Genomic DNA, 22,104 nt, shown 5'->3' with positions numbered 1-22,104 from the left:
CTGTTGGAGGTGGGGCAGGTATCCTCTGTTGGGCAGTTTTCTTATCTTTTCCAAGAACAATGTCTCCCTCCGGGGAGATATCTTCTGTTAATGGGCCATTGAACGGCTCACTGCATGACTGAGGAAGTTACATCATCCCATTGTGAGATGCTCCACCCAGAGGGAGGAGCCAAACATCCCTACCTGCATAAAATCAGCATTTCTTGAGACAGCAGCTCAGCCTCCTCACTGGATTCCCAGAGGAAGACCAGGCCCATCTACTCTATCACCAGACATTCAGAGAAAACTACACCCTTCTACGGGATCATCACTTCAGCAGCATTTCATCTGCCACTCCAGGAGGAGGACGAGCAGCCACCATTTAACTGGACTATCACCAACACCCTGACTCCTCAGGCTGTCAGGTTTCTGACTCTTATCAGTAGTTTTGTTTGTACTAATTACATTTTTTTTTAAATTTATTTTTTTTTCCTAGTAAAGAACTGTTATTCCCATTCCCATATCTTTGCCTGAGAACCTTATTATTTTGAAATTGTGGTAATTTGGAGGGAGGGGGTTTACCTCTTCCATTTCACGGGAGGCCCTTGCCTTCCTTCACAGACTCCTGTCTTTTCAAAGGAAGACAACCTCCCAGATGTTTCTGTTCTGTGATCTCGTGTGACAGAGAAGGGACGGGGCAAGATCACATCCAACAGCACAGCCATGCTTTGGAAAGACACAGAACATCCTGCTGTGAATGAAAAACTCAGAGCATTTCTGATGACAAAGCTGCCCCACACACACAGCTGCTGGCGTGTGGCAGCGCTGAGTTATGTGGTGTTTTGTCAAGAAACCTGTGTGATATTTCACCCCCAGCCACCAGTTCTGTACACAGGAACTTTGTAAGATTTGCAGGCTAGAACTTACACTAAATCCTATTTATTTTTTAAAAGTAATACACAGAACACATTCACTGTGAGAGGAGCAAGATTCAGTTTTCCAACTGTTTTTTTTTTTTTTTTAAATTCAGGTTTCTGACTCCAAGTCCAGCAACAGCCAAGCATCTCATCACACTTATATCAACTGCTCCTTATTGTCAACACATGTTTGTTAGCAATTCTACCATGTTTTGAAAACTGCAGAACAAGGAATCACGCTCTACAAACATAATTGTCCCTTAATAGCCATGAAAATATTTACTGTATTGCTGCACCAGACCCAGTGTTATTCAAAGGAGCAGAACTTGTTAAATATACTTTAGGTGTAATGCTGTATTGGTAGGATGTTCAAGTGCCTAAATGAGTCAGACAACCAAATCTAAGCTGTTTTCTTGAGTGGGTAATTCTGAAGTGGGGACTCTGTTTGATGTCAGCCCATAATGAAGCACTAATTCACAGCCCACTCGCCCTGGTAAAAGTCACATTATTAAAAAGAACAGAAATTCCACTCTCTCAGCTCTTGAGGGCAAATAACAGCCTCAGCACGTTGTAATAGCTATGTTGGTAATGAGAACTGCTGGAGAAAACAGAGTAACGCCAATTTGTTTCTTTAAAAAGAAAAAACAAACACAAGCAGCAACAAAACCCAACAACCTTCACACCACCCCCTAACTCACCTGTGTGCATGAACAAAGCTTCTTCCCCAGCACCCTATACCCCAAAATTTGCCATACCCAGGCACTGCTGTGATCATGAACTTTGTATTTCTTTAGCCAGACATCCAAAACTAAATGTGCACTTTGCATAATTAATTTCCACCAGGATATTTGGGGCACACAGCCTGTTAAACCCAACAGAAAAACACCACACCAGAGCTGAACGTGAGCCAGTGAAAAACTTTCTGCTGCCTTCCCAGGGCCTGGATGGAGCCTGGCAGAATCACACTGAGCTAGGAGTGAGGGATGAGACCAAAAATTATCTCTGTAATCATTTCTGCTGGGCAGAGAGAGAGAGGCCAGAAATATTCACAGTGCAGGAGTGAACATTTCTCAGAGCAGGCAGGGTGGGGGTGATTTGTCACTTGAGGAGAGATTTAGAGGCTGCTGGGGAAGCATCTCCATGGTTTCATTCACTTGGTCAGGCTGGTGCTGCAGGGAAATCACAGAATTCCACACCAACCTCTACAAAATCCCTTTCTTCCGTGCCACATGGCTGAACTTGCATTTTATGCCCCGAAAGCTCCACGACAGAGCAAGCAAAACAACCTCCCACCCTTCAAGGCTCATTTTACACCCAAAATGCTGCTCAGACAACTTGTGAGTTTGAAATATTGTCCCCATCTCTGCTCACGTCAGTCCCGCCAGCAGAGCCCATCTGAGTCCACAGAACTCCACAGGAATCCACTGAGTTTGAAACACAGAAATCCATAGAAATACTGCCAAAAAAATGCTGCAGACCTCAGTGCAGAACAGACCCTGCAGGCTGTTTCCATCCCACGAAATGCTGAATATCTCACAGGTGAGTCCTTCTGGGGTGAACAGGCTGCTGGAGCCAGGTGCAGGGAACAACCAGCCAAGAGCAGCAAAAAAAAACCCTACAGATCTTTGAAACTCTTCCCCTTCCCTTGAATCAACTTGAGGTGCAGGAAAATAGGAAACAGGAGACAATTAAATGCTCTCACACCCATTAAAGGAGAATAATTCACAAGTCTGTGTAATATAAACACAAGCAGGAAAAGCTAAAAAATAAATTGGCACAGATGTGTCAGAGTGTGGTGAACAGGAGATGCCAGCATGGGAAGAGGCAGAAGAGTTTGCAATAATGAGGGGAAAGATGGACAGAGGGGATGAGGTGATTTGTGGGCTCTGTGGAACTGAAGGAAAGGACCAGAGACAGAAGAGACTAAAAAAAAAAAAAAAAAAAAAGAATATTAATAGCATAAAAGTTGAGTCAACATCTGATAAGCAAGGAGTATTTTTTTAAAACATGTTTTGCACTGGCAAAAATGCATTGAAAGAACTGGAAAAAAAACCAAACCAAGCCCTAACAGCGTTACTAGGGAAATGCACGTTTTGAAAGAAAAATGTTCTCCAACATATATTTCCAAAAATATGCCTTTCATAAATTTGTATTATCTGGGAATTACCACTCAACTCCAGGCAAACAGAGCACTGAACAAAGCAATTCAAGCAATTTGAGGAATATCTCAGGAGGCAAGGATGTTTGCTCAAGGATTATCCTATAGTTGACTTCTCCGATGCAACACAGATTTTTTTTTTTTTTCCCCCTCTAGCACTTCCCCAAAATAAGCCCTAAGAACATCCTGGCAGTCTGCTGAGCACCAGCCTCGGAAGCACAAAGCAGGTTTGGTGCTGAAGAACACCAGGCTATTCACATTTTCATAGTTAAACAGATGGCTAAAGCCCTGCCAGATCTAGCTCTAATTATCTGAAGGTTTGTTTATTTATTAAATATGCAGCAATGTTCCCAAAAAGCCTTTCCTCAATAAATAAATCAATGAAAACCATCCGACAACAGCTCTGTTTTAAAGCACTGGAAACATGCTGATGACTGTGGGATTTATTTTTTTTTTCCTGCCACTGAATTCAGCCCTTATGTTTCCAGAGCTGGCACCTTGCACACAGAGAAATGCACAGATTCTGCCCCAAGCATGGCAAAATTTCTCATCACAGAAAGGATTCCTGGGACAGGGGCAACCAGGATCTGCCATCTCCTCACTCCACAAAGGCATGGAGCAGCTGGCACAGATCCCAGCTTCGACCGGGGCCACGTGGGCCAGCACAGGTGTGGCAGTGGCAAAGGACAGACACAGCAGATGGACAAGTGTCCTGCCCACAGGTGTCCCACCCTGGCTGCTCTCCACACCTCCAAACTTGGGAGCCAGCAGAAAAATCCGACGTTCACCAGCCTTCCATTTAGTTGTGTTCTCATCCAAATGTGTGGCCTTGCCTGGGCTGAGCAAAAGAACGTGAAATATTTTGTCGTATGTGCAATGAAACACATCATCTCCCCATCCATCAACAGTGGGATAATATTATTTATATTATATTATATTATATTATATTATATTATATTATATTATATTACATTATTATATACAATTACTATTAATATATAACAGTGGAATAATAGTATTTAATTTATATTATATCTAAATTAATATAGTCTATTATATTATATTATATTGCATTATTATATATAGTATTACTATTAATATATAACAGTGGAATAATAGTATTTATTTTATATTATATATAAATTAATACATTATATAATATGTATTACATTATTATATATATTATTACACTTAATATGAGTGGCATAATATTATTTAATTTATATTATATCTAAATTAATATATTCTATAATATGTATTACATTATTATATATATTATTACTCTTAATATATAACAGTGGCATAATATTATTTAATTTATATTATATCTAAATTAATATATAATATATATCATATCATTATATATTTCTGTATTATTACTATAAATATATAATATATATTATATTATAATATAATATGTATTATATTATATTTACAATAATATTATATAATATTTACAATTATATATATATATATATATATATATATATATATATATATATATACAATAATTATTTCACAGCAGTGAAATAATAAGCCAAGAATAAGACATCCAACCTTAACCCAATACTCACCCTGCCAGAATCACCTGTGCCATTTTCTGTTCCAAAATCAGCTGGGTTTTATTTCCAGGTCCAGCTGCTGTTCAGTGTTTTTAACTGGACATGTTAAACACAAATGGACTTTTCTTTTTTCTATTTATTTTAATAATTCTGCTCCTTACTGACGTTCTCAACCTCAGGTATGTTATGCCTCAACTCTTTAATAAAAGAAATACAAGGGAACCTGGAGAAGGTGACAATTTCTACATAACTGAATTCAATAACCCACTTGAAGTAAGCTGCAGAGAGGATAAGGTGCAAGGATTGATTCATACCGTAACAAAAATAATATTTACAGAGGAATAGAGGAGAAATTTAAACTTTTAATTCTATTACTGCAGATGAAAAAGAGGCAGAAATAAAAGTAATATGTTTTCAGAGTGCATTTGCCTGGCTCATGCAGAGGAAGAACAGTTATTTCACTGCATTAACTATTCACATCACAATCTGAAGGAAGAGGTGGGCGAATTTCCACGTTTGACAAATAAAGTACCTCAGCCTCAGTATCCTGAGCACAGCGTTTGGGACTGACAGCAATTGCTCCTGTGAATTCAAACCTACCATTTCTGAATCAGGGCTAGAACGTGCTCTTCCCTGGACTCCTCCCCAGCCCCAGCGGGATCTGAGTGAGCACCGAGATGTCACCACAGCATAGAACAGGTTCTGCAGAATTGCTGCAAACATTCCTGACTGTAAATCTCTGGGGTTACTCGCTGGGATTAGATTACATTAACAGGCTCAGAAGGACAGCAGAGATAAGAAAAATGATCTATTTCTATCCTAGCACCGTACAGCAACACTGAAGTTGTAGCTTAATGGATGTTCAGGAGCACATCAAAGCAAACCAGAAGAGATTTTGTTCACTTCCTTCACAGCTGCAAAAAGTGGCTAAAGCAGACAGTCTGGAGTTATTTCCTTACAGACTTCAGGGAACAGGAATGCAGGGAAAGGCATTTCTTACCCTGATGTCATTTGCAGCTGACAAGCAAAACAGGTATTTTCTGTGGCAGATAAGGCAGAAAAATGGAAAGAAACCCCACGTTACTGTGATGTGGACAGCAGAGGTGTTTAAAACAATAATAATTTGCCAGGTTCACATAAAAAATGCAAAAATGAAAATTAGAACTTTATCTCCAGGAGACAGACCATGGAAGAGTCCATCAGGCAAAATCATTTCTTCTGTGCTGAAGATGAAAGCCAATGATGAAGCTTCCCAACCAAGCCACACCTCCAACCTGTGCACAAGCACGAGCTGGTAATTAATTATTTAATGAAAAGCAGAAAACCACTGCACAACCTAATTCACTATTGTGCAAACTTATTACTCTCCAGTCCCTAATAAAATTAAAAGAACACACTGAGGTTGCAAACTCAATTATTTGGAGGTAAAATAATCCCAGAATTAAGGCTGCCTAAGACCACAAATACTGGCAGAGGAACAAACCAACAGCCCCATCAGTGAGATTCCTGCACCACGGCTGATGGCTCACACCAGGGCTTCCTGCTATTAAAGCAGCCACTCTCCTGTCTTACCTGGAAACCTCTTAAGTGCTGCTGAGTGTGTTTAATTAGTTTTCAAGAGCCTGAGTGCTCAGTGGAAGGTGTGAGGTTGTTCTGCAGCAGGCTCTGAGCTCTGGCTGAGCACCGGCTCCGTGCTCCTGGTGGGATGTTTGGGGAAACCAGAGGAGCAGTGGCCACTTGTAGTTGCTCCAACACGCAGAGCCGGACCTGTGGTTGCCGTTCTACTGATGTGTAGCCGTGTGAACAACTTCCCCACACTTGTACTGGCCATCAGCAGCTCCCAGCAGGCAGCAAAGGCTCCGTGGTGCGGGGTGAAGGGATTCGGGAGCAGCTCCAGGAGATGCCCAGAGTGGCTCTTTGCAGGATGCTCCCATCACAAGGTAGAAGCACTTGATCCTGGTGGCATTTCTGAGGCAGGGCAGACCAAAAGGCTGCAGCCAGGCAAACTCGGGTCAGAATGATAACCCCAGGCCAGCTGCTGCAAAGTGGGGAAGGGCTAACACCAGGGTCACACAGTAAAACCCTGCTGTGATACCTGTGAGACCCACACAGACCTCTCACAGCTCCTCCTGACCTCTCATCAGAGGGAGACATGAATAACCTCTGGCAGAGCTCATTTTGTCCTCTCTAAGTACTGTAAGCACTCCCTGTCATCCCACCAGAGCACTGCTCCTGCCAGTGACAAGCCCAGGCTGATCAGCCCAACCAGGGTGACAAATTCCACCTGCTTGCAATCAAGCCCAAATCCCACTTGCTCTGCCACATGCCCACTTCTGCCCCTCACAGCCTCTCTAGAAATCACAGCAGCCTTTTCAGGACACGTGCCAGAGCTTCAGCCTGGTTACAAAAGCTCTCTTTCAATATTAATCATTGCTCTGACCCAGATGTAACAGAGGCACGTTGAAAACCCAATCAGTGTAATCCCCACGCAGATAACAAATCCCATGTTTTGCTTTATGAAGGCAGGAACGATAATCATTACACAATTAAACAAAAGGGTAAATAGATGAGAAAACTGCATCTGGCCTGGATCAGACTGATCTGGGATCTGCAGTGTCTGGAGCAAGAGCAGGAGACCCTTGCAAGCATGACTTGGAATAAATTAAACTCACTGCACAAAGCTTTTGTGGTGAGAACTCAGTACCTTGACCTACTGGGTCACTTGTAGAGCGACAGATCAATGGCACCCAGGGCGTGTGGCACACGGGGACCTGGCTGTGCCCACGTGCCAGGCTCTCAGCTGGGAGCAGAGCAGCCCTCTGCCAGCCTCTCCACACGCTGGCACATGACAAACCCATTCTACCCTTGCCACAGAGTCAGTCGACACCAGAGCCTGGAAGGACGTGCAGGTCCCACAAGTTTAGATACAAAGATCAGACCTACAATCACAAGACAAGTTGATTTTTTTTTTCCTGCCCACAAAAGAAGGATTTATTATGAGGCTGTAAGGTTTCTTGAAGAAGTAAGACGGTAATTCCACTGAATCCTCATCAGGAAAGATAGGAGAAAAATAAGGGATGGATAAGGTGCAATTGGCTTAAAGAGGTGCTAAAGTTACTTTTAAATGGAAGCAAAAAAGAGATACACAAAAAGATGAAAGAGTAAGTTAGAGCAGCATGTGTTATTAAGAGCTGAACTTATAAAATACTAAGGAGAAAAATGCTACATATTGCTAACCAAAGCGGCACAAAAATTCCTCTGAAAAGAATCTGAAATAAAATTAGGAAGAGAGATGTAGTAAGAAATCAGAGGTTCGAAACCAGCTGAATGCAAAGGAGTTTCAACAACAGATAAGGAAATGCAAAATACCACTGTTAATATCAGATTATTAAAAATCAAAAGCATCATATCACACACGCATATACTCATTTGGTACCCAGGCAAGCCTCTGGCAAATCACACACAAGAGTTCAGCCAGCAGAGGAGAGGCTGTGGCAGTGCAGAACCAGCCCCTACACCCAACAAATCACTGGCTCATTTGATTTTTTAACTTAATTAGTGGATAAAATAGCAGTGTGTACAGTAGAGGCAATCAATGCCATTCCAAGTCATTAGATGTGACAATGACAGTTAAGTTCATCCAGGGAAGCTGCACTCAGGGACAGGATTCCTGCTGGGGCTGGCTCATTTCTGACCATCCTCTCCCAGCTCTCACTCCCAAAATCAGGGATTGCTGTGACCACAGGCTGCAAAGCACTGCCACTGCAGACATTCCCTGCAGGCTGGGGGCTTTCTGCAGTGGTACCACTTGTCAGAGACAAATGGCTGTGGACAAAGCACTGCTTCAACTTCAGGCTGAAGTGATTCCCACATGTCATTAATATTTAAACCTGGCTCAGCTTGTTTTGGGCAAAGAGGTTTTGATTCAGTTACTTCTGTTTCAGGAAAACATCTGTACAACGTTTTTGTAAAGAGCTGTAGAAATAAAAAGTGCTAAGAAAATAAATGAAGGCATTTGAAACACAAGTGGTAAAGAGAGCTTCTACCCAGCTGGTGAGTTCATCTTCCCAGTCTGCTCCATCCCCCAAAAGCCAGTCCAAACTGATTATCCAGGAGCACTAGTTTTTTTGCTCTTCTTGCAGCAAGAGAGCAAAAAGAAAAGGCAGGGATCATCTGAGCACATTAACCTCCCTGGAAGAGAAGGGAATGAGACAAAATCTTTAGAGAATTGCATTCTGTCTGCCTCTGCAGTAATGGCATTACACTTGAATGAAAGCAAAATTATGTGGAAGACTGTTAGTTTACTGAGGGGGTCAAAGAGATGACAGCTGTGGCAGAAGGAGGCAAACTTTAATATGCCATGATGGACCAATGTGCACATCCTTCAGTGGATGAATAAATGTGGCTGAACAAGGGATTACACCTGAGCAAGCAACGGCATAGATTAATAAATTCAGCATCAGACCATTCAACAACAGAGGCTGCAGAAGTGGAAATAAACCAGCTCCTGCAAAATAGCTGAGTTCTGCTACTCCATTTAGAGAAACAAATACAATCCCAGTGCTGCTGAGGAGAGTTTAATAGATTGAGACATGTAAATAAGGAGAAAACCCCCAAAAGACAGGGGGACCTCAAATCTTTTTGCTGGTATCTGAGCAGAATTGTTCCACGACAGATGCTCCATGTGCAGCCTGATCCCCAGCCTAAGCCACACTGCTCCTTGCAGGGTGATGTAATCCTCACAAATACATCCTTAACTACAACTGAATAAAAAGTCATGGGCTGAAAAATTAAAGTTCCATAAAAAAAAAAAAAAAAAAAAAAAAAAAAAAAAAAAAAAAAAAGAGAGAAGATGTCTCGCTGCACAGGGCTGAGAGAGGCAATAACAGGAAAATAAAATCAGGTACTGCATCTCTTCTCATAAGTACAGAGAATTTCCTTGCTTATTAAATGAGACTCCCCACAATTCCCAGCCTGTGCTCTCTGTAACTACTCAGTGCCACATTGGATGAGAACCAAGACATAAATACATAATCAATACAAGAATAAAGACACAAGCAATGCAGTGTAATAGGAGCAGCTCTCTAACTTCCACTGCTTCAGTTTTAAGATGCCTACTTTGCTTTGCAATGAACATCAGAAAGCAAAATACACAGGCTGGCAGCAAACTGCAGCTCTGAAAAAGTATCTTTGAAGTAAGGTGATACCCAGTGAAGGCACTGAAATTGTTATTTGCAATCTGTCCACATTTATTGGGCTGCAGCCAGGGGTTAATTCAGTCAAACTTTGCTGTGTATTTCTTATAAATTCACTGAATGTCAGAGTAACTCTGTACATCACAAGATACTGTGCTTGTTATGGAATGACAGCACCATTTAGGCTGGGAAAGATCTCCAAGAGCCTCGAGTCCAACCATTCCCCAGCATTGCCAAGTCCTACTAAACCACTTCCCTAAATCCCCCTCTGCACATCTTCCAAGGGACCTCAAAAGAAAAGGACATCTCTACATTATTTGAAGAACACCTTCAATAAGATAATGTTGTCTAAAATCATGCCAGGGCACCAAACAAACAAACAAACAAACAAAAGAAAAACAAACAAACCCAACAGCTACTAAATGATGACATCAAATATTCTCTCAGCCACCCAGCCAAGCCTTCCCTTATTTCAGCTCCTTATCCAAAGCCTTTTAGCAACACCCTCTTTTTCTTTTTTCTACATCATAGCTTGGTGCTGTAAAACACATTCCAAATTGATATTGTAAATCTTTATTTCAGTTTGAGGAGGCTCCAAATCCAATATGAGCCATGAAGGGTGGGGTAGGACACAGCACAGCCGTGTTTCTGTTGACTGGAACAATTTTCATGTTTGATTTTTCTTTTTTAACTTGCAAGAAGTACAGTTGAAAGATCAAAGCATTCAGTTCATACTGAATGTTCCTATTAACTTCAATGGGCTTTAGATCAGGCCCTTAATGGGGTACTAATGTAAGGTAAACATTTTTAAGTATTATCTTGGTATTATCAGGAGCATGTTAAATGGGCTAACAAGACCCCATTAGGGTAACTGACAAAAGCTGAAATACTTTCCTTAGCAAGGACTTGCTTTGATTTTTTAGTGAATATAAGCTCTGTTTTCCCAAATAACCTGTATTTCAGAGTTTTAAGAACAGTCCTGCATTGCATAAATCCTAAGCAACGTCACTGCTTTTCTTAAACAAAGAAACCACACACACTAAAGAATTAAAGCATTTCTGGTTTAGAGCTTTACCAGGTGAGGGGAGCTGTGCGGGAAATGCCAAAATTTTTAGTTATTTATAAATATTTTTTACAGAAATGAAGTCAGCATTTCAAAAAGCTCGTGTTAAAAAGATTTCAGGATTTAGGCATAAAGTATAAAAATCTAAAATCATATTGGTGTCCATTGTCTCCCTTGCACTTCAGACACATCTTATATTAAGCATGTCCAATCAAGGAGAGTATTTAATAGGAGAAAAAGATGTAAGGAGACAAATCAACAGCTGTGTTTTTCAACTTCATTAATGCCTAAAGCCAACCAGCAGCTGCCCCTTGATGCCCTGATTTTTAAAAGCGTTTTCTTTTATAGTTCCGTAAAAGTTTTAAAGTTCTCATAAAACTTCTCAGCCTTCTGATAACGTTTACATATTTGAGAGTCAGAGTTCCCACACAATTTCATGTAGAAATAGAATAGTTTACACATTTCTCTGTGGGTGGAGAGAAATGATTGATTGATCTTTGGACCAGTGTGGTTGGAGAGGTGGTAATTCCATCCTCCAATCCACGGTCACCTTTGGAATTCTATAAATACCAGATATTTGACTAAAACTAGCTCTTTTTCTCTTTTGAACTTATCAAGCTTCTGTGTACTCATTTCGTGTCCAACAGCAACAGCCCCTGAGTGAGGATGTGCAGGTTTTGGATGAACAGGTTTTGTGCTGGGATCTGGAGCCCCATCCCTGGCATCCTGAGCGTTCAGGCACCAGGATTCTCCCAGGGCTGGACACAAAGCTGGGGGTCCTGCCCAAAACTCAACCTTCCCCTAAGAGATTCCACATTCCACGAGGAGCAAAAATCATGGCAAAGCAAGGTTTACCTTTGCTCAGAGTGGCACTTTTCCCAAGTTATAGAAACCATAATGCTACAGAGCATTAAATCTGTATTTCTGGCAGAGCACGTGGGCTGGCCTAAACGTTTTGGAGGAGTTAAGCTCCCACAACATCCTAAAACAGCACTAAAGCTTTAGCCTTCATGAAAAAAAACACATGGGAAAATGATGATGAGAAATAGCTTTGGGAGGAAAAAAAGTATTCTTTAAGCTCTCTATTTTCTGCTCCAAAATATTCTTTCCCTTATTTTCTATGCCAGAAAGTCTCTGCTCTCTCCTTGCCACACTCCTCTCCTTCACAAGCTATTCATGCACAAGCTTTGAAAGATAGTAAGAGACAAGCAGATTTACATCAAAAAAATAAAGACAGATAAGGTTGCTATGGGAATAAGAAGACAAAAACTGTTACTTAATCCAACATAAAAAGGATGAGAACTGGAGAGAACTCAGATGGAATTGAAACTGTCACCCCAACCAATGAGGTTATGATCTGAAACAACTGCTTTTTCTCCCTCATTTCCTCTATGCTTTTATGTAATTTCATTTTCTCGTCAGAATCTCTTTACAGAATACAATATTTCATGTTAAGATTCAAAAAACTTTAAAAAATGAATTAGAAGTAATATTTTCCAATATGTTGCTCACTACTGTCACTCACTAGGCAAACTCTTGCAAAAGCTGAAATATGTCCCCCCTGCAGCAATGCTATGGATGTAGATGTGAAATTGGAGATGAATCTTTAGATTTTATATATAAATTATGTATAAAAAAATAGATTCAGCCGTGTAGTTGTCTCACTTTTAACTACAGTCTATGGTCTACAATAAAATTTTACATAGGCTAGCAAGCAAATTCAGATTTAGGGTTTTTTTACAGCTGCAATCAAAGGCAATTCTTGTAAGTCTGAAGGCAGAAAGAACTGTCATACACCCCCTCTCCCCAAAAAGCCAAGGCACCATTACTGTCAGTGGTTTATCTCAGAAAACACTGTCTCTTATCAGTGCTTGCTGGAACCGTCTCCCAGCCAGCACAAAACATCGTGGCAAGGAATGAATCTGTCCTGTTCTCAACTTGTTGGTACAGGATAAATGTCTCTTCTCATTTTGAAGAGCGTAGGGAAAATGTCTTTCCTTCCATTCCACACCTCCAGAGCTGCCCTGACTTGATAAATCCAGGGCCAGGTGATCTCCCTACACAGCAAACCTTAAAAACGAGAAATAATGGGATGAAACCTTAAAATACCCAGTTCAGAAAGTCCCTACCAGGGGGTGATCTCTGACAACATAAAGTCTGGAAATAATCAAGCTAAAAACTCTTCCTGGACGTGCAGCAGAGCTTTGGAAGAGGAACTCTGATTTGCACCTTAACTCTCCCAAGCTATGCCCACCATCTCCAGGATCAAAATTTGCCACTCCGGTGTTCACCAACAGTGAGATCTTTATGTGCCAGCCCTGAGCTACAGGAGCATCCTTAACTGAATCAAGCATCAAAGTACCTGAGGATTTTCTTTATTGCTTTCTGAGTTATAAATAGCTGTACGAGGATAAAATACACACTAATTACCCTTGACTATGCAAATGAAGCTGTTTTTAATTCAGGTTTAAACCATTTTCAAGTGCTCATTGCACAGCAACTGCCAAAGGCAAGGGAATGCCACACTTCTCTTTGCAGGCCTTTGCTTCCTGCTGCATGCAGAGCACCTTAAGCTGCCCCAAATAATTCTGCAAAGCAAGTGCAAGGTGTGACTTTGCAGCTCACAGTCTGTGAGGGTGGAGTGGCAGCACTGGAGACGAAAAATTTTCTGATTACTTCAAACAGGATGCTGATACACTCTGCTGTGTCTGCTGAATAAAAGTGATGCTCACTCCTCATACGGCACTTTTTAACAAAGTGACACTTCAGAGATAGGAACAAACCCTGATGTGCTTTTAGGATAATGTGGCAAGTCTCAGCTTTGGCACTCTTTTCACCCAGACCCCTCGGACCACACAAAAACTTCTGAAGTGTCACTGGGCTTTTTCCTGGCAATTTAAGTGGGAACTTGAGTCACCTGCACAAGCTCACAGGCACCACAATGAAACCCAGGTCTCCTCAATTGTGTGTTATTCCACGTTTCTGTGTCCCTGCCTGTGAAAGGAGGTGGAACTGGATGATCTTCAAGGTCTCTTCCAACCCAAACCATTCTGTCCTTCTCATTTTACACCACAGGGAAACACCCAGTTGGCTTCAGTATGGAATTCCTTAATTTGTGTAACTGCACAAAGTCACTCCGTACCTCCCCTCCTTCACTAAGGTTTTCTGGTCCCATTGACTGAGTAAAATACTACAAATAATTGTGGTGGCTGCTTCAAAAAAAAAAGTGGTTTCTACCTTCAAATGTTCCTGAACATCTGAGCCCCAACTATGCAGAAATAAAGGACAGCCAAGCACAACCACGTTTACCTACACATCATCTTCTGCTTTCTATTCCAAACACTTGCCTGGAAAAAGTTCTGCTTCCCTGCCCAAAGGCCTGGCTTTGAAATGCCTTTAATTTTCTTGTAAGACCCCTAAAAAAACACTGAGAAAGTCGCAACTCCATGTTCCATCCAAGGAGGGGAAAAACATCACAACTCTGCTAGTCAACTGAATTTTAATATTCTGTTTATAGTTATGGAAATTTGGCTCGTTTTAGCATCAGTAAGTTCTGATTGTGCTAATCAGACAGGAATATAAATGAGCTTTTATTCGCTTAGGTTTTCAAACACGTTTAGTAAATATGGTTGGGGTTAAGCTTAATACTTTACAATGTTGTGTTATTTTGTTACTGAAAAAAACAGTGTGTAAATTGTGTTTTAATCCCTGATAAATACTGATCCCTGAAATCTCACTGCTGATATGTACATCCTGTATTGGAGGAGCTAAAGGCTACTATTAACACATTTGTTATTACACAAAAAACTGAGAGGTTAATTATGGCACAAATAAAGCTTTTGTCCAAGGCACTGGCAGCCACATATTTAAAATCACCAAAAATTAAAAACCTAAAGCATTCATTTTGAACATCATCATTAAGAACAACAAGAAAAATCAGAACAGTTTCTACTGAAGAGCTTTTTTAAAATACGAACTGAATTATTGTCAGTTCTGCTGTTTTTCTGAACATCTGCCAAATTATTCAGCTTTAGATTTCAACCCAGTGTACCTCCCCTGTTTTTCAACTGTCTGTCACAGCCTCTTTAATCTGATTTTTTTAACTCCACAGTGTCCTGAGCTTCCCAAGTAAAGGGCTGGAAGCCAAGTCTTCCAACAACTTTCAAGACCTCACTTCTGAAACTCTGACTGTGTTATTCCACACCAAATCCCAAAAAACACCCATGGAGAGGCTCCTGTGCTGTCTTTGTCAAAAGGCAGGCAAGCTGGGAATCTTCAGAAGTCATTTTTTCCAAGGTGTCTGGGGAAAAAAGTCTGAAGTCACACAGCAAATAAGTAGCCATAACCAAAATACCAGGCAATGATCTAGCTACCAAAAAATTGAGCAAACAGAAGTCCTAAGGCACTGGGATCTACCACAATTCCCACTAAATCAATATTTATTTGTGGATTGGAGTAAGCATTCCAGGAGGGGTTACTATTCAATGTGCCCAAGCTCCATAACCTTTTACAAGAAATAGATTGGAATTATTGGCTCTATTGTACTGCACTTCAACCTGCAGTAGGCAGAAGAACTGTGTAAGTACAAATGTACAGCCTTCATGCTCAGTAGTATGTGCAGTAACAAAATTTTACTGCAGGATAAACCGCTTGGAAATTCCTTCTTGGTAATTTATGTGAAAATCAGAATTGCCACCAGCCAAAATTTCTCCATTCAAATGTCATCAAATCTGCAATGAGCTTAATTAATGAAGATAAAGGCAGCATTTGTCTCGTTACAATGAAGCACTGACTGTCTGAAGGTGAGGATTCAGCTGTAAGGTTAGACAGTATCTGCAGCACCAGGGAGCTGCTTTTCAAGAGGAGGCATTCTTCAGCTTGAAAGGTAAAGCAGAGACCAAGGAGACTCTTCAAAAGCTATTAAAGGTCTCTCTTCAAAAAGAATTTGACTATAACAGCATTTTCTGCACTTATGGAATTCAATGTTGTAACTGGTAAGGGCACGCCCACCATGGGAACCCGGACTCCTGGAAATCCATGAGCTTGGAGAAAGGCTGGGACGTCAACAAAGGTCCTTCCACGGGCTTTGGACTTAAATTTATACCCAGCTCCAAGTTAATATTCAGCTGACCAGAAAACACAGGTCCTCATGAAGGAGACTCTTTTTTTCCCCTCACCTGATTCCAAGTGAATGGATTAAATGTGGCCACCTCACCCAGCAGTGCCCAAGGCTGCTACAGGAGGAAGAAAGGAGCTGCAGAGGAAGGTGAGATTTACCCTGGGCCACAGCAAGAGGTGAAGGCCCGACAAGAATCAAAACCTGCAGGAAGCTACACCTGGAATTAATTCAGGAATTCACCACTGCTTAGTCTGGCACTTCCACTGTTCGTGTTGTTCTGCAAATTTTACTCATTTTTATCTTTAAAGCTGCTCTTCACAGTAATTTAAAGATAATAACGGCAAAGTGTGTGTTCTAAATTTTGAACAAACAACAAATTTTGAATATATATATCTTTTATATATACAAATATATATTTTATATATAAAAATATATGTTTTATATATAAAATATATATCAATATAAATATATTTCTATATAAATATATATTTTATATATAAAAATGGTTTATATATAAAATACATATTAATATAAATATATTTCTATATAAATATTGTTATAGATATAAAATATATATTTTATATAAAATATGTACAGTATATAAAATATATATTTATAATATATTTTAGATTATATATTTATTATATTTTATATATTTATATATTTAATATATTTCATATATATATTTTTTTAATGCTAACTAATCACCTTTTTGCTCCCCGAACACTTCAGAAAAAAGCACAACTCTCAAGACTGGTTCCTCATTTTGTAACTAACTGAACCCAAACTTTCTGGCAGTGCACTGAACGCTGGTAGTGCTGCACAAGCCATCCCAGCTAAACAATTCTGACAGTCACTCCTGACATAGCTGCACTTGAACATGATGGCTGGACATGTAAAATGCACAAAAAGGAGATTACTATTAATATGCAAAAGCATTATGCATCAAAAACCAGGCTGGCTCTGTCTGAAGGCTGTAACTCTTAATGAAAACCGAATTTGAACAAGAGTAGTAAATTATGTTAATTTTTTTCCCCCCTTACAAATGGACTTTTACCCATAAAGAAACTCCCCACCAAAGACTAAATCTGAAGGGGATATTTCTGCTCTCCTTGTGGCATGATTTAATCACAGCATCAGAGCAGTAAGAACACAGAGGGTTTGTTTTCATGCTCTTTGGAAAATAAAGAAGGAATCATGCCTTCCAATTTCATCAGTCTCCTAAAGTTGATACTCAGAAAGAGAACTGTGAATCCGATACATGACACTGCTGCGCCTGAGGGCTTAGCAGTTTATTTCTGTATTAGACTGAGAAAACAAAATGAAAAAATGAAAATGAAAGCAATAAAAACACCTGAATTGACATAAAGGAATACAAAGAATATGATCTAGTTTTAAACTCAAATGGACTGCTGAATAAGGAATTAGAAGAAAAACCTCCCTATTGGCAAATTTTAGTATAAAGTGAGAGAACAGGAACCAGGCTTCAGTGTCCAAATAATTTCTATATATTACAGTAGTGCATTGGCTGGGTTTTTTCTTTGTGGCTTTGTGGTTTTGTTTGGTTGCTTTTTTTTTTTTTTTTTTTTTTTTTTTTTTTTTTTTTGCCAAGGCCTGCAATGTCTGGAAGAAAAAAAATATAAATATTATTTTTGTTCTTCTCTATTTAAATAAAGTGCAGCAAGGCCAGGGAGTCAGAATTTCAGGAGAGAAACTTAATCCAAGTGGAGTCTCCAGGTCTCACCCTGGACACCGCGTTTGAAACATCCCCCTTCACCTTCTGAAGGAGAAAAATGTTATGCATTTACACACAGAGTCCTCCTTGTTTCACTTCTTTGAACTCTCTCTTTATTCACAGCTTTCCTTCCCCTTCAACCAGCCTTCAGGAGTCGTTTTTCCTGTTAAAGCTCGGGAGAGGCTTTAAGAACATCCCTTTCTGGGGAGGAGAGAGCAGCTGGTTGTAGCAGGGGAGAACAGCAGAGCTCTATGAGGGAGTGAAGAGAGCAGTGCCTGTGCTCTGCAGGGCTGGAGCAGCCCCAGCACTGCCCTCCGTGCCTTTTCCTGCTCTCCAGGGGCAGGAAAACGAAGCCAAAATTCACAAAAGCGGTCAGAGAACGCAGCTGCCTCACAAACTGCAGGGAAGTTTTTACACACTCGTGTGATGGGGGCTCAAAAATTCATCAAAATGCTCATCAAATTGCTCCTCACACATTCCAGACAGGAATTCTACCCCAGTTCCCCAAGGGACCAAGTGCAGTCAGCACACCCAGGAGGGTGAAGGCCCTACAAGAATCAGAATTTGCAAGAAGTTACACCTGGAATTAATTCATGACTTCACCACTGCTTAGCCTGGCACTTTCACTGTTGATGGTGTTCTGCATATTTTACTCATTTTTACCTTTGAAGTTGGTCTTCAGAGTAATTTAAGGACAATGATGCTAAAGTGTGTGTTTTGAAATGCCTCTCCTAACAGGGCAGACATTTGGAAACCCCACATAAATATATATATATATATTTAATACTCAGTAATCACCTTTTTGATCCCCAAGGTAAATGGACAAAAAACCCCATGGGATCATTAGTCATACAGATATAATCATACTTCACTAAACAAAAACCCAAGGGCCACTGTTTTTTTTCATTAGATCCTCTCACATTCTCCTCTTTGATGAACTATGAAGATTCACAACAGATAAAGGAAAAGCAATTCAATATAGGACACTGCAATAAGGGGCCTAGTTTGAAATACATTATCTGCAAAGACAGACAATGTCAGGGCTCATAAGCCAAGATCAGCATCATCTCCTTTTCTGCAGCTGTGATGTTATTTCACAACACTGAACTGCACACAGCTCTTTCAAGATTTGTCTTTTTGCTTATAGGCAAAGCAGAAGAAAAATGGTTCTCTATGGGCAGGCAGAATACCTGCTGATCTGTCTTAATAAGAGGTTAAAATAACATTCTCCAAACTGTTTGACAACTTGTTTCCACATTTACAGCGCGCTCTTACTAAAATCTGCTTTGAAATCAATTCAGCTCCAGGATTCCCAAGTGGATTTTAGCAGCCTGCTGCTCCAAAGGTCCACTGAAGAGATTCATGCAATTGAAGCAAATAGGTCGTGTTAGCATGGACCACATGCCCAAAGAACAGATTTTCATGTCAGGATTGAGCCCTTCTGCAGAGTTTTGAGGGAGATGGGTCAGGCAGCTGGAAATGCTCAGTTCCTCAGATTCCATCTGGCTCAACTCTCGTCTCTGCAAGTGCTGACTGGGACTCCACACAACGTCCTCAGTGACAGCAACCCAACATTAGACTGGGATGTACATCCTTGATGGCTGCTCCAGGCCGGCTTTTGGAAATAGGAAAAGCAGCTTTTCACTTGACTTCTTCCTGGCTCTCCAATCTGCCAACTCCCCATGGGCACTAAAGTGACATTTGGCAAGTACCCAGCTGCAGGGAGCGACCTGAAATAGGTGCAAAGAAGGGCTGGGAGGATGGACACTGGTCTAACAATATCACTTCTCTTTCTTTGAAGTTCCTGACTAAGCCAAAAACAAATCTTAGCCCCCTGAGCCTCCATGAGAAGGTAAAGCCATCTACCCTGGAGCTGTGTGCAGGACTCCAACCCTGCTGAGCACAGCCAGGACACAAGCACCAGTCAGGGGAGGAAGAGGATGGAAGGAGAGGCTGGCACAGCACAGGAGCAGGAGGAGATCCCAGCCAGGAGACTGCCCAGGGCAGCCCCAGTGTTTCCCTCCATTCCCCCCTGGAGTTCTTGGAAAGCAAACTCATCTATCCACAGCAGACCTCGGGGGTAAAGCACTCCATTTTCAGGGTTCGTGGAGTGCAGGCACTGCCCTGCTCCCCAGAGCTGGGCTGACCTTCCTGACGAGGAGGCACAGGGGGCATCTGGGCACTGCCCTGCTCTTGGCAGGCCCGGCAAAGCCAGGGGGCACAGAATTCACCAGAGCCAAGCCCCAAGGACAGAGCAGGAGCTGCTCCTCTCCTCTCATCCCCCTGGCACCACTGGGGAGGCTGGAGCAGAAGCAGCTGAGCAGAGAGAGCACCACGGTGAGCCCTGTGCTGCTGGGAGCAGGCACTGAGCTCCCTAAGGGAAAGAAAAATGACTCTGCAGAGCTGATGTGGCAGCAGAGAGAGACCTCAGCAGCAGCACCAGCTCCAAACTCTGAGAGCTGCCTGGCACAGCAAGAAAAGCAAACCTCTGCACCAATTCAGCAGTTCAGCAACAATCCAGGGCTGCCCCTCAGGAATAAACCCCATTCTAAAGCAGAGTTTTGAGAAAAGCTGCAGCAATCAGCCTCGGCAAGAATCTGGAGTGTCCAGTTAAAGACAAACACACATTGCAGCTCTCCAACCAGCACACCCACCATGCACTGCTACTGACAGCATCCTTATTGCATCCAAATATCTTCTGCTTGCTTGGAAAGCACATCCCTATGTAGCAAAGGCTCTTTTCATTCACTCACTTTTAATATTTTGCATTATTTAACACATCTATTGCATGCTTGGCTTCTAAACTCTACATAACTTGTGTATTTCAAAGCCTCTGGGTTCTCCTCCTCAAGTGCAGATGAAACCTTGAATCTGGGAACTCGGGCACAGCTCTAAAAGAGAAATTAGAGATTATTGTTACCTGCAAGGCAGCCAACAAATGACACCAGGAACAGCTGCTCCCACAGCAGCAGCAGCATCTTCAGTCTCCTGAATTCAGTAATTCTGGTTGTCTCACAGGAACTGTGTGTCTGAGTCTTTCAGGTGGCAAGGTTTAACCTGTTAAAAGAACAGACATAAAACTGAATCCCTTGATGGTCCTTAAGAGCTGGCTTCCTTGGTAATGCACTTTTAAATAAATACAAAGTTGACATATCCTTTAATGGTCCTCTTTTTTTCCAGGACTTAATCCCCCACCAGAAGGGTGCATTCATATTTCACATTTTTTCATGTACATGAGGTGCTGGAAGTTTTATTCTCCAGCAGGAGCAGAGCTGACAGCAAAGTTGATTTTGCAGTTCCCACTTCCCACCAAGCTCCAGCACTGATTTATTTGTGAGATACAGAGGATTTAAAGGAAGGGTGCAGCCATACTCAGTTCAGCAGCTGAACACATCTGGGAGGAGCAGCTTGTGCTGCACTTGCCTTGTGCCAGCCACGCTGGCAACAACACAAACCTGCAACTGATTTAATTAAAGCCATGCCCAACCCATCCTTTTTTTGATGTACTGGAGTGTGATGAGCTCACTGGTGGCTTTTTTAGTTTTTAATTCCTCTCTGGACTTCTGCACCAGGTGCAATGAACCAATTTACTGCCATTTCTACCCCTGCCACTGGCCAGATGATAAACCCTGTGCTGAGGCCTACCAACCTGGCTGTGACATTATTGCACTTGTATTTTTTTTCCTAAAGCAGCTTTACAGTAATTTTTCTTTAGTTGCAGGACAACTCTGGCCTATGTATTTTCTGGATGTCACTTCCACAGCATCCTCTTTGTTCAGAGGAAGGGGAGACAGGCAGGACACAGCCCAGACTAAATGATTCCTTCTGGAATTACCCTGCAGATCACTGCATGGCCATAATAAGGTCAAGAAAGCAACTACTAACTCTGAGGAGCCAAATATGAGCTGTCTGAACTTGATGTTTCCACATGAACTACCTTTTTTTTTTTAACACTAGAATTAAAAGTTTAATATTGCTAGGAGAATTTTCTCCCCTCTCATGCATCCCCAGCCTGTGATTACGTAGGAGAATTTACTCTCCTCCAGAACACATCACCCTTTGCCACAAGGAGATTATTTTTCCCTCATCCTGCCATCCCTGGCTCCTGTGGGATCCACACAGAGCTGGCCATGGCATCCTCCATCCAGTGTTGAAAAGTTCTTGCCTTCTCATTTTTCCCACGTGCTTCTAAACCTGAAAATAAGCAAATCCAAGCCCTCACATCTCTATCCAACACCAGGTATTGATCCCCCAGCAAAGCTGGCACAGGGGAAGGAAGGCTCACAGCAGGGTTGCAGCAATTCCCAGGCACCTCAAATGGGAATATCCCACGCCAGGGCACCTCCCTGGGTACAATTTTAGGAGCCTCACCCAGG

The 22,104-nt window shown here is 41.5% G+C and overlaps 1 protein-coding gene across 3 annotated transcripts in view; it reads right to left on the bottom strand.

Moving 5' to 3' along the window:
• The window catches only part of CNTN3 (contactin 3), a 100,165-nt gene that overhangs the window by 55,914 nt on the left and 22,147 nt on the right, over positions 1-22,104 (bottom strand). For all 3 annotated transcript variants that reach the window (XM_053953910.1, XM_053953909.1, XM_053953911.1), the window contains one exon: positions 20,649-20,785. In XM_053953910.1, coding sequence (XP_053809885.1) covers positions 20,649-20,706 — 58 coding nt within the window. In that variant the 5' untranslated portion in view covers positions 20,707-20,785. The remainder of the gene's footprint in view (positions 1-20,648; positions 20,786-22,104) is intronic.

This window comes from Vidua chalybeata, chromosome 12, assembly GCF_026979565.1.
Source record: "Vidua chalybeata isolate OUT-0048 chromosome 12, bVidCha1 merged haplotype, whole genome shotgun sequence".
NCBI lineage: Eukaryota > Metazoa > Chordata > Aves > Passeriformes > Viduidae > Vidua > Vidua chalybeata.
This window is presented reverse-complemented; position numbering and strand designations above follow the sequence as displayed.